General features: G+C 41.4%; 1 protein-coding gene across 1 annotated transcript in view; it reads left to right on the plus strand.

Annotated features, from left to right (window-relative positions):
• Nucleotides 1-393: 393 nt before the first annotated feature.
• The window catches only part of MSL2 (MSL complex subunit 2), a 29,463-nt gene continuing 14,228 nt past the window's right edge, over nucleotides 394-15,628 (plus strand). Inside the window, exon 1 of the mRNA XM_065942963.1 lies at nucleotides 394-1,755. Coding sequence (XP_065799035.1) covers nucleotides 1,614-1,755 — 142 coding nt within the window. The 5' untranslated portion in view covers nucleotides 394-1,613. The remainder of the gene's footprint in view (nucleotides 1,756-15,628) is intronic.

A 15,628-nucleotide genomic window follows, 5' to 3' on the forward strand; every position in this document is an offset into this window, starting at 1 on the left:
CGAAAGTTTCACCACAGCCCACACGCCTAAGAGGGAATTTGAGAGCGCATGGGGGAGGGGCGGGGAGAGCAGGCGGTTCACCAGGAGCACGCTCTGTACTGAGAGCAGTAAAGTGGAGAGTCAGGCATGCGCAGTGAGCTCAGGGTGGGTTGGCAGCGGGGAGGGGCTGGTGTGAGCGGGCTGATGTGTTTATCCGGTTTTCTGGGTGGGCGCTCAAAGCGCACGCGTAAGGGCGAAAGGCGGCGGAGCTGGGTAGTGGAATGCGCATGCGCCAAGCAAGCCGGTAGCTCTGGGAGGGTGTGGAGGGGGCTCTTAGAGGAGAAGCAGGGGAAAAGGGAAGCGAAGGGAAAGGAAAGGGCGGGGGGAGGGGTGAGAATGTGGTCTGCGCATGCGTGCGAGCACTAGCGACGACGGCGGCGGGGGAGTCTCGGGGATGACAGTGGCTTTGCCCGTTGGGGTAACGGTCGTCGTCGCCGGCAGGGCCTGAGGCGCCGCACAGCCCGCGGGATCCATTAAGGGCGCAGCAGCCCGGGCCCTACCGAGCTAGAGTGGCGCGTGGAGTCGGGGTGAGGGCGGCGAGGCACGGGGGGAGGGGCCTGCGGCGGGGCCTTGCTGTGTGCGCTGGGCGGCGGCGGGGCCTGTCGGTGTGAGCGCTCGCCTCAGCCGCGGCCGGCCGGGCGTCGTGGGCGGTGGCGGCCGTGGTGCTTGGCGGAGGAGGCGTCCGTGTGTGTGGCGCGGAGAAGATGGCCGGGCAGTGAGGGGGCGGCGCTTGCGCCTGGTGACCTCGGAGTGAGCGACTGAGGAGCGAGGGGCGCCGCCGCGGCCCGGCCGGGCCTGCTCCCCGCCCCCTCCCGCCGCCGCCGGCCCCGCGCACTTCCTCCCCGGCCCTCCCCTCTCGGGCGGGGGCCTCCCCTACCCGCTTCGCCACCTCAGGGAACAGCCGGGCTCTAACCGCCGGGGCGGAGAGCCAGGCTCAGCTCCGGGCCCCGCGTCCGATATGGAGAGAGCGGCGGCGGTCTCCGCCAGCCGCAGCAACAACGTTCGCCGCCGCCGCGGCTCGGTGCACTAGATCCAGGAAGCCGACTCCCGCGCTGCCGTCCTTGCCGTCGCCGCTGCCTCCGCGTCGGGCGCTGTGATGGAGTAAGGGCCCCGCAACCCGTGAGAAGCGTGCCCGCCCCTCGGACCGGGCCGGGGCCTGCTGCCGCGCCCGCCCAGCTCGACCACAGGAGGTGCCTCCGCGTCCAGGGATGCAGCTCGAGCGCAGGCCACCCGCCGAGCCGCGGGGCTAGACTGAGCGCCGCCTCCGCCGCGTTCTGCGCCCCGCGGCCGCCCGGGACGAACTCGAACGCTGGTTTCTCGCTCGCTCTTTTTTTTTTTTTTTTTCCTACTCGGTCTGCAAGTCTCAGGGACGGAGGAGGGGCGCCAGGGCCCCATGTGTGGGAGGATTGCTTCAGCTCCACAAACTTGTACGGATTTTGGTTACTACTTTGGCCATTGGTTCTGCCCCGATTTCCTCCGAATTGTTACAAACTCGCCGTTGTTCCCTGGCTGCTTACAAAGTTGGATCCGGAATTTCTCTTTACCCGGGAGCCAACGGTGTCGAAGCGTCTGCAATGAACCCGGTGAATGCTACTGCTCTCTACATTTCCGCGAGCCGCCTAGTGCTCAACTACGACCCCGGAGACCCCAAGGCGTTTACAGAGATTAACAGGCTCTTGCCTTACTTCCGACAGTCCCTCTCGTGCTGCGTTTGCGGTGAGACGCTTTTTATTGTTCCCTTTTCAATGCTGGTTTAAAAAAAACAAAACAAAACTCTGGGCGATGGTAACAGGAACGGTTTGACGGCCGGGTACTTTGTATTAAGCTTTTGTTATTTGTACGGTAGTGCAAGGTCTTTAGTTTTGAAACTCGCCAGAGGACTTTTGCCCGGCATTTGAGACAGAACCTTCTAAACCGCCCTGTACGGCGGCCTCAATGTTCAAAACTGTTTAATTCGCGTTAAGTCAGTTCTGTACCATTTTTGTTGGTGGGTTTTTGTTGTCTTTTTTTTTTTTTTTTTTGGAAGGAGGGGAAATCATGCATGCTGATGCCTTTAAAAAAAACATTTTTTTTTTGACGCTTTCGATAATAGAATTGACAAAACACCAACCTTGGTTAAACATGGTTTAAACATGTACATGTGGCGTGTTTGCATTTCTCCAAACGTGTTAGGTGTGGGAGATGGTATAGCGGGTGAACTTGGTGCGGAACTTTTCCCCCCAGGTTCTTCTAATGCTTTGACAGCTTGACGGTAAACGATGATCCAGGGCAGACTTGATGGTACTAAGTGCTTTTTAGCTGGTGGGGTTTTTTACTGGATTACGTTTTTTTTGGCTTTACTATATCGTGGCTTGGTAGAAAGTGATTTTAGGTGTTTTTGTTCGAGAAGTATTAGTTCGTTCTGGGAAGGATATTTTCCAAGTCATCTCTGAGAGATGAAGTTGTCTAACATTCGTGTTTCAAAAATGGTAATAACTTGTGATTATTATCGAAGTGATTGAAATTTATTTTTCAAAAGCACACCTAGACTGAAAACTGTAATATAAAGGAAAGGGCAACTGGCAAAACCAAAACAAAATAGTAATACTCCACATTCTTATTTCTCCAAAACTTCTGAGGTTTTGTTGATCCACTTGTTTAGTCAGAATTTGAGAAATTCAGTAGTTTCAGGCTTTCCCTTAAAAGAAATTTTGCGACTGTAGTGTCTGAAGGGAGAAATAATTTTCATCTAGGAGTCAACATTTTCTGTATAACTGTGGGGCAAAGCACTGAGGAGGGTGCAGAAAAGGTGAAGAGTTTTTTTTTGTTTTGCACGTCAGGTACTTAATTTAATCTCAGACATTTAAGTAACAGTGTTCGAATGTGATTAAGTGCTACGCTGACTGGTAACGGAGACTTAACCTTAGAGAAGCAGTTGCCCTCGGTAAATCAGTTAACTGCCTCCGGACCTCAGTTTCTTAACGTGTAAAATGAGAGCTTTGGGCTAGAGTCACAGTTTTCTTTCTGCTCGTATTTTACAAATACAAGAATTTGCTTGATTTCAGCGTTCTATCCCACCTCATTCTCCCTCTCTTTTTTGTATGAAGTGCTTTTTTTTTTTTTTTAATGCCTTCACAGCTTTTGATAGTTCGTGGAATGAGGAGATGGGGCTGCTGTTAACAACTTTTTACACAAACTTTTCTGGGGGTGGGGATTGCTACTGTGGTAATGTAGAAGGCATAAGCCAGCCCATTCTGGCCTGCTAGAACTGCAGTAAAGAGTGATGTCATAATCCAGGTAACGCTTGAATATCTGGTAGGTCTCCTTTTTACAAGATAGAGGGAATTTAGCTCTCTAAGAGGGAAATGGTAGTTTTGAATAATGAAGGTGCTTGCTTCTTATCAGTAGCTTCAGGGCAGTTGTGGTCTAAGTGAACATTTTCTAGAGTCTAACCTGAATTTTAAAAAATGTTATTAAAGCTACAGTAGAACGTTTTTTTTTAAACCAGTTTGACAACTCAAAAAGGAATTTTTCTGACATTGAGGCTTGGTAATTATTCCTTTTTCTTCAAACATCTCTTTACCATCATTCTATGGAAGAGATTTGTGGGTTCTACTTTGCCTTTATAATTAAGTAGCTGGCATAAAATTTCAGCATTATAGGTGTAGATTTTGTTTTTTCCCCTTATCTCTTTGGATATAAGCCTGTGGTTATCAAGAGATGGGGAAAAAAATCTGTTATTTGAATTCAGATCCAACATTTTTCATCTTTGTACCAGATTCTATCCTAGACCCTTTCTTCTTAGCTGAAAAATACTTATTTCAATTAACAGGGCATGTGCAATCTTACTTAATAAGGATAAACAGATATGTAAAAACTAGGTTTAATTCTCTTGGTGCTTTAAATAGGATGTTTGTTTCAATAGGTCCTTCAGTGTCTGACCCAGTCCTACCTTTTCAGCTTTGTATTCAACTGCCCTCTTAGATATAATTTCAGTCAGGTTAATATTTTTGTCTTTTCAAACGTACATACCTTATGACTTTCTCCTCTTTTCCCCACCTTTGCACTCTGAAGTTCCTTCTACCTAAAATACGTTTCTATTCTGTATGGTCTAACTCCCTCCTCAGTGAATTCTTTCTTCTAATCATAGGCACTTTTAACTCTTGTAGTGCAGTTTTTATATAAAATTATTCTATCTTAGGGTAAATACTAAGTTTTTGTACATTTTTGTGTTCCTTCTGCCTCACTGTTTCCTATCCAGTGACTTGCATGTAGGTGTTTATGACAGACTTAGAGGAAGAAAGTGAGAGGAGGTGGGGAGGTAAAAAAGGTCCATGAACTTTGCAGCTAGGATGGTACAAATCCTAACTTTGCTACTTGCTGTCTAGGCAAGTTATTTTAACTTTTCGCCTAAATTTCTTCTATGTACAGAAGGGGATAGTTATGCCTTCTCTAAGTTTTGTTTCTCCAAATCTGTGTTTTATGTGAGTTTATTTTTAAGGGGGAAAAGCCTTTTGAACCCATGAGAACAAGTGTGTGGATTTGCTGTCTGGCTTAGTATCCTACTCTTGCAGAGAGGTAGAGAAAGATACCGAAGTGAGAGATTGAACTGTCAGTTCAAATATTGTGAGTGAGTGAAAGTTGCTCAGTTGTGTCCTACTCTTTGCGACCCCATGGGCTATACAGTCCATGGAATTCTCCAGGCCAAAATACTTGAGTGGGTAGCCTTTCCCTTCTCCAGGGGATCTTCCCAACCCAGGGATCGAACCCAGGTCTCTGGCATTGCAGGTGGATTTTTTTAACCAGATGAGCCACAAGGGAAGCCCTTGTGAATATTGTGAAACCTTGAGTATTCACTGGAACTACAGGTTTTGTTCTTTGAAATGTTAATAAGCTGATTATCACTGCTTGTTTTTTCAGTTGCTTTGTATGTTTAAACTTTCTGAAGCTTCTGGTGAATGATAGCAATGCTCCAGAGAGTTATTGTTGTTTCTAGGCCACAGAAACAATGACCAGACAGTATTACTGCAGGTACCAATTTTGTGTCAGTTTTTCCCCCTTGTTATAAATGTTGAGCCTTATTTTGTCATTTATCTTGAAGTGTGTAGAATTTACTTTTGATAGCATGAGACTTCTTAAGTTCTAAGGATTTTAAGTTTTTTGTTAAGCTTTTAAGTCCTCAAATGGTGTAATAGGTTTGATATGTTAGAATCAAATACTGTTAGAACTGGAAGGACAAGATAAGTGGAAAAATATTACTCTCTGACTTATTTGGTGACCTGTAAATTAATCATGGTCACATCTCTACTCAGGGACATGAATATTTCCCTTATGTTTTAAATTCTAGAATCGAAATGGTTTTGGCTTTTACTGAATAGTTGTGAAACTTTTGGATATCCAGTTTCTCATTTATAAAATAGAAAGGGGCTGGAGAATAGTACCACTGACTTAGGCTGTCCAACTTTTTGTTTTGAATGTTACGGTCTTAAAAACCAATCCCTATCTTTTCTTTCTACTGTTACTCTCACATTGCATCACAAGATAGTTGGTTCCCTGAGGGCGAGAATCTTGCTGGTTTTGGTCACCTCTGTAGCCCTGCACCTTACAGTTACTGGCTCAACGAGTATTGTTGAATGGATGAAATTACCATTAAATAGAACAAGGTTCAAAGTAGGAAGAATGTGCTCTCAGAATAAAGTATATGCCTTAAAATTTAAAATAGATTTAACTTTATGAAAGACAACTTTCATTTTCTTTATTTGTCTCACTTTGGCGTTGCTTGTAGGACCATATTGGAATTAGTGCAGTAGATGATCTCAAGAATCTCTTTCAGTTATGAAATTCTGATTCTTGAAGCAGAAATACTTCGTCTTTTGACTGAGTAAACAATTAATAAATAGCAAGAATCTTCTAAAATGAAGTTTGAACATGTAGCATGGAGTGACTTATTTTAAACTATCTTTTAGACAGTGGCTGAATTAAAAGCCACTTGTATAATGTAAGCATTGCACTAATTTTTAAAATTTTAATTAATTTACTTGGCTGTGCAGAGTCTTAGTTGCAGCCCGTGGGATCTTCCATCTTCGTTGAGACATGCGAGATCTTTAGTTGTGGCCTGTGAGATCTAGTTCCCTGACCAGGGATCGAACCTGGGTCTCCTGCTTTGGGAGCATGATTGACCACTGGACTACCAGGGAAGTCCTATAATAATGTTTTATATTTATATTTGTTTTAACTGTGAGTTCATTTGATAGTATATTTTTTCTTGTACCTAGAATCACTGTAGTAAAATTTTTTTATTGTAAGCACATAATATAAATATAAAACTTAGCCACCTTAACCTTTTTATTAAAAGTTAATTTTTGGTTGTGTTGGATCTTTGTTGCTTCTCGTGACTTTATTTGTGGTGAGTAGGGGCTAGTCTTCATTGTGGTATGCGGGCTTCTCATTGAGGTGTCTTCTCTTGTGGAGAATGGGGTATAGGTGAGTGGACTTCAGTAGTTGTGGCGTGTGGGCTTAGTTGCTCCAAGACACATGGAATCTTCTCAGACTAGGGATCAAACTTGTGTCCTCTGCACTGGCAGGTGGTTTCTTAATCACTGGACCACCAGGGAAGACTGTTAACAGTTTTTAAATATATAGTTCAGTAGTGTTGAATATGTTTATATTGTTGTGGAACAGGTTTCCACAACCTTTTTGGTCTTGCAAATCTGTGCCTAACAAGCAGCCACCATTTTCTTTCTTCCCCCCAACCCCTTGTAACCACCACTGTACTTTCTGTCTTTCTGAATTTGATTGCTGTCACTGATTCCTCATATAATTAGAATTATATAGTCTTATATTTCTCTTTTTTTTGACTGACTTATTTCACTTAGCATAACGTCTTCAAGGTTCAAGCATCAGATTTCTGTCCAGCTTTTGGCTACAGCACATGTGGGATGGTAGTTCTCCCACCAGTGATCAGACCCACACCCCTTGCATTGGAAGCACAGAATCTTTACTATTGGGCAGCCAGGGAAGTTCCAGGATTTCTTTGCTTTTTAAGGCTGAATTGTAATTCTCTTGTATGTATGGCACATGTTTACTTTATTCATTCATCCACTGTTGAATGTTTGAGTTGGTTCTACCTCTTGACTGTTGTGAATAATAATAAGAACATGGGTGTGTAAACAACTCTTTGAGACACTGCTTTCAATTCTTTTTGGTGTATATATACCTAGAAGTAGGATTGCTGAATTGTGTGATATTTCCGTTTTTATTTTCTGAGGAACTCCATACGGTTATCCAAAGTGGTTGTACTGTTTTACAATTCTACTGGCAAAACAGGGTTTCCAGTGAGTTTCTCCATGTCTTTGCCAACACTTGTATTTCCTGTTTTGTTGTTGATTTTTTTTTTTAATGGTAGCCATGCTGATGGGTGTGAGATCTCTTATTGTCATTTGTATTTCTCTGGAGATTGGTGATTTTTGCACATACTTACTGGCAGTTGTATTTCTTTTGAGAATCACTGTTTTTTTAAATCTTGAAAATCTTTTATTTTGCTTATAAAATCTTTATTAATCAGTTGTGATGTTCTCAGTGCTGGAACAAAAGATGAATTAAGACACATAGCCCCAACCATATGTTACTCAGTGATAAGACAGATAAGTAAACCAGCAATTATTGTGTGTTAGAGGCACTTATATCAAGTCTGAAGCATTATACTAGAATACTCACATGTTAACTTTGTAACACATGGAGAAACCTCAGAAATTAATAGAGTGGTCTCCCCCCCCCCCCCCCGCCCCCAACTTGTTTTTGAATAGCTGTTTGGGTCAAAGTTTGGGCAACCCTGATTGGGGTTAAAGCAGAATTTGGTTTACCAGTTTTTTCTTGGAACTTAAGTTTGCCTCTTTGATCTGGGAAGAATTCTTTGCTCAGTTACCCATGTAACTCTTTGCAAGTTTTTCGATTGTAGTCTGCCAGGCTCCTTTCTCCATGGGATTTTTCAGGCAAGAATACTGAAGCAGGTTGCAGTTTCCTCCTCCAAGGGATCTTCCTAACCCAGGGATTGAACCCACGTCTCCTGCACTGCAGGCAGATTCTTTACCACTGAGCCATCGGGGAAGCCAAAGGGAGAAAATTATTTAGTATTATGTTTTGGCAGATACTCTTATTTTAGATATGTTTAACTGTAGGTTTCTTTTCTAAGGAAAAAATCTCCTTTTTACAGTTTACCATTTTAGTATTCTAAAATTATTTCTAAAATGTTAGTTCCTACTTGGTTTTGTTTGAAAAGTCAAAGTCTCTCAGTTGTGTCCAACTCTTTGTGACTCCATGGACTGTAACCTGCCAGGCTCCTCTGTCCATGGAATTCTCCAGGCAAGAATACTGGAGTGGGTTGCCATTCCCTTCTCCAGGGGATCTTCCTGACCCAGGGATCGAACCCAGGTCTCCTGGATTGTGGGCGGATTATGTCTATGTACAGTGAAATTGCCTTAGGGAAAGGATGCAGTATGCATTGTTGTGGATGCTGAGTGAGAATAGCTTTGATCCACAGTCCTTTGTCATATGATAAAACCTACTGAAAATGTAGTAATGGTTCAGGGCAGAAACAGTGTGGTGGTTCAGATAGTAAAGCGTCTGCCTGGAATGCGGGAGACGCGGGTTCAACCCCTGGGTTGGGAAGATCCCCTGAAGAAGGAAATGGCAACCCACTCCAGTACTCTTGCCTGGAAAATCCCATGGATGGAGGAGTCTGGTAGACTGAAGTCCATGGGGTCGCTAAGAGTCGGACACGACTGAGCGACTTGTCTTTCACTTTTCACTTTCATGCATTGGAGAAGGAAATGGTGACCCACTCCAGTGTTCTTGCCTGGAGAATCCCAGGGACGGGGGAGCCTGGTGGGCTTCCGTCTAAGGGGTCGCACAGAGTCGGACACGACTGAAGTGACTTAGCAGCAGCAGCAGCAGCAAGAGTTTCCCAGGTGGCTCAGTGGTAAAGAATCCACCTGCCAAGCAGGAGATGCAGGTTTCATCCCTGGGTCAAGAAGATTCCCTGGAGAGAAGTGAAAGTGTTAGTTGCTCAATTGTGTCCGACTCTTTGCAACTCATGGACTGTAGCCTGCCAGGCTTCTCTGTCCATGGAATTCTCCAGGTAAGTTATACTGGAGTGGGTAGCCATTCCCTTCTTCAGGGAAGATCCCTGGGTCAGGAAGGTAGCTGGAGAAGGAAATGGCAACCGAATTCATTATTCTTGCTTGGGAAATCCCATGGACAGAGGAGCCTGGCGGGCTACAGTCCTTGGGGTCTCAAAAGAGTCGGAGACATGACTTAGTGACTAAACAGCAGCAGTAGCAGCAGTGGGAACCAGGAAGTTTGGGGCTTGAACTGGGCTAAGAGGAATGGTGAAAAGTGAACATTTTCAAGACTTAAGAGAGAGAACATTTGGCTTGTTTAGGATGCAGAAAATCAAGTTTATTTCTGATGAGTCCTTGTAGGAGAGTCCATCTGTGACCCATAGTGGTAACTCAGGGGCCTTTTGTGGGAGGGAACCTTGATGTCAGGCTAAAGAGTTTGACATTTACCATATGACTTGTTCTTTTTCACAGTGTTCTATAGGTCACCAAATCAAACCCACTGAAAGAGATTGTTAAAATACAGATTCCTGGTTATCAAACTGATTGAATTGAAATCTTGTGGGCAGGGCCTTGTAATCTGCATTTTCTCCCCCCCCCCAATATGGGGAGCAGAATTTGGAAATCCCTATTACCTTTGAGAAATATTTTTTAAAGTAGGAGAGTGATGTGATCGAAACTTTATTTTAGAAAAGATTAGTTTGGGGATGGAATTTAGGATTGATTATTGGAGTAAGGTGAAATTCAATTAGAAAGTATAATATGTATCCTTGCTGTAGAGGCTTGAATAGTTGATGGGAGTGAAGAGGCAACACCCTAAGATAATGCAGAGGGAAAATTTTGTCCTCTTTATTGTTCAGTTCAGTTCAGTCACTTAGTTGTGTCCAACTCTTTGCGACCCTGTGAACTGCAGCACGCCAGGCCTCCCTGTCCATCACCAGCTCCCGAAGTCCACCCAAACCCATGTCCATCGAGTCGATGATGCCATCCAACCATCTCATCCTCTGTCATCCCCTTCTCCTCCTGCCCTCAATCTTTCCCAGCATCAGGATCTTTTCCAGTGAGTCAGCTCTTCACATCAGGTGGCCAAAGTATTGGAGTTTCAGCTTCAACATCAGTCCTTCCAATGAATATCCACGACTGATTTCCTTTAGGATGGATTGGTTGGATCTCCTTGCTGTCCAAGGTACTTTCAAGCATCTTCTCTAGTATCATTGTTCAAAAGCATCAATTCTTTGGTGCTCAGCTTTCTGTTTAGTCCAACTCTCACATCCATACATGACTACTGGAAAAACCATAGCTTTGACTAGGTGGACCTTTGTTGGCAAAGTAATGTCTCTGGTTTTTAAGATGCTGTCTAGGTTGGTCATAAATTTTCTTCCAAGGAGCCATTGTCTTTTAATTTCACGGCTGCAGTCAACATCTGCAGTGATTTTGGAGCCCAAGAAAATAAAGTCTGTCACTGTTTCCACTGTTACCCCGTCTGTTTGCCATGAAGGGATGGGACCAGATGCCATGATCTTAGTTTTCTGAATGTTGAGTTTTAAGCCAACTTTTTCACTCTCCTTTTTCACTTTCATCAAGAGGCTCTTTAGTTCTTCACTTTCTGCCATAAGGGTGGTGTCATCTGCATATCTGAGTTTACTTATATTTCTCCTAGCAATCTTGATTCCAGCTTGTGCTTCATCCAGCCCAGTCTTTCTCATGATGTATTTTGCATATAAGTTAAATAAGCAGGATGACAATATACAGCTTTGACACACTCTTTTCCCTATTTGGAACCAGTCTGTTCCATGTCCAGTTCTAACTTTTGTTTCCTGACCTGCATACACAAGAGGCAGGTCAAGTGGTTTGGTATTCCCATCTCTTTAAGAATTTTCCAGTTTATTGTGTTCCACACAATCAAAGGCTTTGGGATAGTCAATAAAGCAGAAGTAGATATTTTTCTGGAACTCTCTTGCTTTTTCGATGATCCAACGGATGTTGGATGTTCCACTACTTAGTCATGTGTTAATGTTTTATTAATTCTTGTAATATTGTTTTAGTTTTTTCAGTTCTTTGTATATCCACTCAATGGACCATTGGTTAGGGACAAGAAACATTAAGAAAATTAAGTTGCTATTGAAATACTAGGTAACAAGGAACACAAAAACACTGACGATTTTAAGTATCTGGCTCATGATTATTATTGCCCCCTCTGTTTATTATGTGTTCTGTTAATATCTTGTATATTAACGGAGTATAGGTAATTATTCAAGAAGAAATATTAGCAAGAAAAAATAGTGATACATATGTATGTATATTCTGTCGCTTCAGTTGTGTCTGACTCTTTGTGACCCTATAGACTGTAGCCCGCCAGGCTTCTTTGTCCATGGGATTCTCCAGGCGAGAATACTGGAGTGGGTTGCCATTTCCTACTCCAGGATATATATATTTGGCCTTTTATTTTTAGAGAATGAAGACTACACTTGCTGTGTTACTTGAAGTGTTTGTATACCAAACACTATCATTCAGTAACAGAACACTAAAAGTTTTTCTAGTGAAAGATAAATTCCAAATACCAAGTCACATTTACAGTTTTGTCCTTGTATAATGTATTAAATTTTAGTCTATGTTTTTAACATTTTGTGAGTCTACAAACAAGTCATTTAAAAATAGATATTGGGGGGATGTCCCTGGCAGTCCAGTGGTTAGGACGCTGTGCTTCTACTGGGCTTCCACTGTAGGGTGCAGGTTGGGGAACTAAGAACCCACATGCTGTGTGGTGTGGGCCCAAAATAAAAAAGATACATTGCCAAAATGCATTTTCTTACATAATTTAAATAAAGCAAGATGTAGTCCTTGTTAGTGGGAAGTCAAAATTTGTATGTTTTATTAAAATGAACTCATAGTATAATCTCTGATAATACTCTGATTTAAAAATTTTCTTTTTTGAAACCATTTAATCACGTTTCTTAACTGATTAGAAAATTGTCCAGGTTCTTGTTCCTGTGAAAGGTGGCATCATAAAAGTATATTTAATCCTGGTTGTGGATCAGAATTTGTTAGGAAGCTCTTTCAAAATACATGTTCCTGGGCAGTATTGAGTCAATCTGGAGAAGGCCATCTACATAATTCTAATACTAATCTCTGAATAAGAGTACTGCTGTCTTTGAATTCTCCTTATGTGTGAGGTTTTATAGGTGTACTTTTAAAAATATGTATGTGCCAATAAATTTAAGTAATGCCATATTAAGCACGGGCTTCCCTGGTGGCTCAGTGGTAAAGAATCCACCTGCCAATGCAGGAGACTCAGAAGATGTGGGTTCGACTCCTAGTTTGGGATGATCTATTTGTTAGAGAAGGAAATGGCAACCCACTCCAGTATTTTTGCCAGGGAAATCCCATGGACAGAGGAGCTTGGCAGGCTACAGTCCATGGGGTCATAAAGAATTGCACACAACTAAGCGACTAAACAACAATATTAAGCGAGCAAGTTTCTTGACAGTTTTCAGTTTTAAGACACTGCTGTAGATTTTGGGATGCCTTTCCAGGAGGGTATTAAAGCAAACCTATTACTGCATTCTGATATAATGAAACACCAGTTTGGGAAATTTGGATCTAGCTTTATATTGATTTATTCATTTATTCAGTTAGTGTTTGGTTGTGCAGCTATGAATCAATTGTGCCTGACTAGTCTGCTTTATCTTACTGCTAATAATTTAATGAGGGATCATCATGGCTTTGCTAAAATATGAAAATAACAGAATATTGCAAAAGTGCTCTGTAACCACAAAACACTCTATAAAAGTCTCCCCTACATAATTATAAGATAAATGATGTCTGGCATTCTTTTAATTTCTTATTAGAATGTGAAATGAGGCATGACTTGAGTTTATGACTATGCTGTGGTTTATATATCATCCATTTAATAATTTATGGTGGGTGTTTGGTCTTTTAGTTTATAATGGTAGTTGACTGGTGAAGCCTGCTTACCTTGTATCAACTACTGACATAACCAAGAGTATCAGGAAATATTTTTCATAGTTTTACATTGACTAAAGACATAAAAGTTAAAGAAGCTCTGAAGTTTAATTATTCAGATGTTCAGTAGACAGGTTGACTTGAGTAACAGTCATACTTTTAAAATTGCAGTATTTAACAGTTGATTTGCATTTTTCATTACTCAGCAGACTAGTTGTAATCCTTTTTCCAAAACTGGAAACGCAGATTTTGTGTCTTTTTTTTACCACCCTCCCGCCACTGCCGCTCCCCTGGTGTACTTGATTATGTCACTGGTCTCTCAGTAAAGCAGTGCTTAGTTATTAAAGTGATGTAATGAACTTTAAAATAATTACTTGATCAAGCAGTCAAAATACATCTCTCTGTGTCACCATTTTTAGTGATCAGTGCATATCTATGTTCATACTCCCTGATTTTAAAATGCACCTTTTTCTGTCATGCTGTGAAATTATGGATATTTGTGCTAGATATTTTACAGAAAAGTTTTCAGCTCTGTGAAATCTAGATGATCAGGGGCTAATGGTGGTTTGGGACATAGCTGCTTGAATGCTTAATTAAAGAACTAATGATTTCCTTAAAATTTTAATTTGTTTGGATTTGTTGACTTTTTGAGGCATGGATTTGCTTTTTTTTTTTTTTTAATTGCTTTTTAGTTTACTACTAAAATAAGTTTATGCAAAACTTTAAAGGAACATATTTTAAGCACTGCTTAATCAAAAATTTAAAGAAGAAAAACAGACCTGGATTAGCAAACTCTGCCAAGAGGAAAATGGAGCTGTCTTTTTTAAGAGGGTTCTCTAATCTCACTCATTTCTCTTTGATTTGTGCTTATGATTCTTCATAGTAGCACTCATACTCATGAGTTTTGCCTAATGAAAAGATTTGTAAGAGGTTTAGACTTCAAAATATGTTTGAAAAAGGTATATTGGGCACAGGTTTTATAAGACTAGTAACAAGTTTTAGAAAGAACAGTTTAAATTGTCTGAAAGTTAATTCATCTATGCCCATTTGCTAAGTGATACATAGGATCTTTTTATGGTATTGTAGTTTTTGTTCTTAACTGAATCCAGATTATTATTCCCATGTGTTTATGTATCTAGGAGATCTCTTAATATTGCTTCAAACATACTTTATGTCTTTAATTTTGGGGTGTAATTTTGGTGCTGTAATTCAGTGATGTAGAAAGGTCCAAGTATTCTTTATTAAATGCACAGTGCTTGGCACAGAGCTGCGTCTTAGAAGTTACTGCTTAAGTGATTAAGGAAAGAGGAATGTTTTCTTAATTGTAAGATAGCCTAAGCAATTAATTCTTCATTTGGAAGAGGTGAAGAATGGGGATACTTAGATCAGTAGGTTGAATTATGCAAAGATTATTGACCTTTGATTGATTATGCAAAGGTTATTGACATCAGTAGGAGAAGTATATTTTCCCAGTCTTTTTTTTTTTCCCCCTCTTTAGCTAAGACAGTAAAAGAGATGATTTATTTTAAAAAAGTTTCATTTAGCCACAACTGAGTACAGAACTAGTCCAGAATGTCACAGGTCCAGGGCAAAGGACCCAAAGGGATTGCTTTGTTACAAGCAAGGTGGGTCTCTGAAAGGTGGTCTAGGTGATCAGAATGGCCATAGTGTTCCAGATACATTGAGACAAGTTTTAGATAGTAGGCATGCAGTCCAACACTTTATACGAGTGTCCTTGGCCCAGGTGTCCCTTGTTTCTGTTTCTGGCTTCTGTGGGTGTACAAGTTCACTTGGCCTCTGCCTCGTCTTTCTTTTGCGCTTTAGCCTACACATTTCTTCTTCCTCCACTTAACTTGCATGGTGTGGAGGTTTCTCAGGATGGTGTTAATAAGGCTGAAAACTCTCCCAGTCTTTATATGTGCCTTGATACTGCTGTTGGAGATTGAATCTAGGCTGAATGGATATAACTCAAAGTCAGCATAGTTATTCTCACACCACAGGAAGAATAGGGTGTATGTATATACTGGGGTCCATTAGCATCAATTTAATGCTACTACTAGCTTCACTCTTATAGATGAATTATAATACTTTCAAAAGTGACATTGCTTACAAAAACCAGATCCTAATGATGAGTTTAATATGTACATATTTACTTATTTTATATACTTAATGTTATGTACATAAAACATTTAATATATATACACAGTCTTTAGTTAAGATTTCTCATGCTGTAAATTCATAGACTGATGTGTAGTCTGTTTTGTTGTTGTTGTTGTTGTTGTTGTTGGGCTGTCTTCACAGAGGAGATAATACAGTGCTCTATTTTATCATGTATGTTCACTTAAAACATTTAATATTAACTTTAAAAATAAAGTTTGGTGTATAAGAGAATTCAGGCAGGACTCTTGTAGCTCCAGTTTCTATGCAGTAAAGATTTCCTCACCCTCACCAAACTATTATTGGTCATTCATTCTCCCCTTTGTTTCACTTTTCCTGCCTCATTCACTGTTCCTTACTGCTAGTACCCTTTC

This window comes from Muntiacus reevesi, chromosome 8 (assembly GCF_963930625.1).
Source record: "Muntiacus reevesi chromosome 8, mMunRee1.1, whole genome shotgun sequence".
Lineage (NCBI taxonomy): Eukaryota > Metazoa > Chordata > Mammalia > Artiodactyla > Cervidae > Muntiacus > Muntiacus reevesi.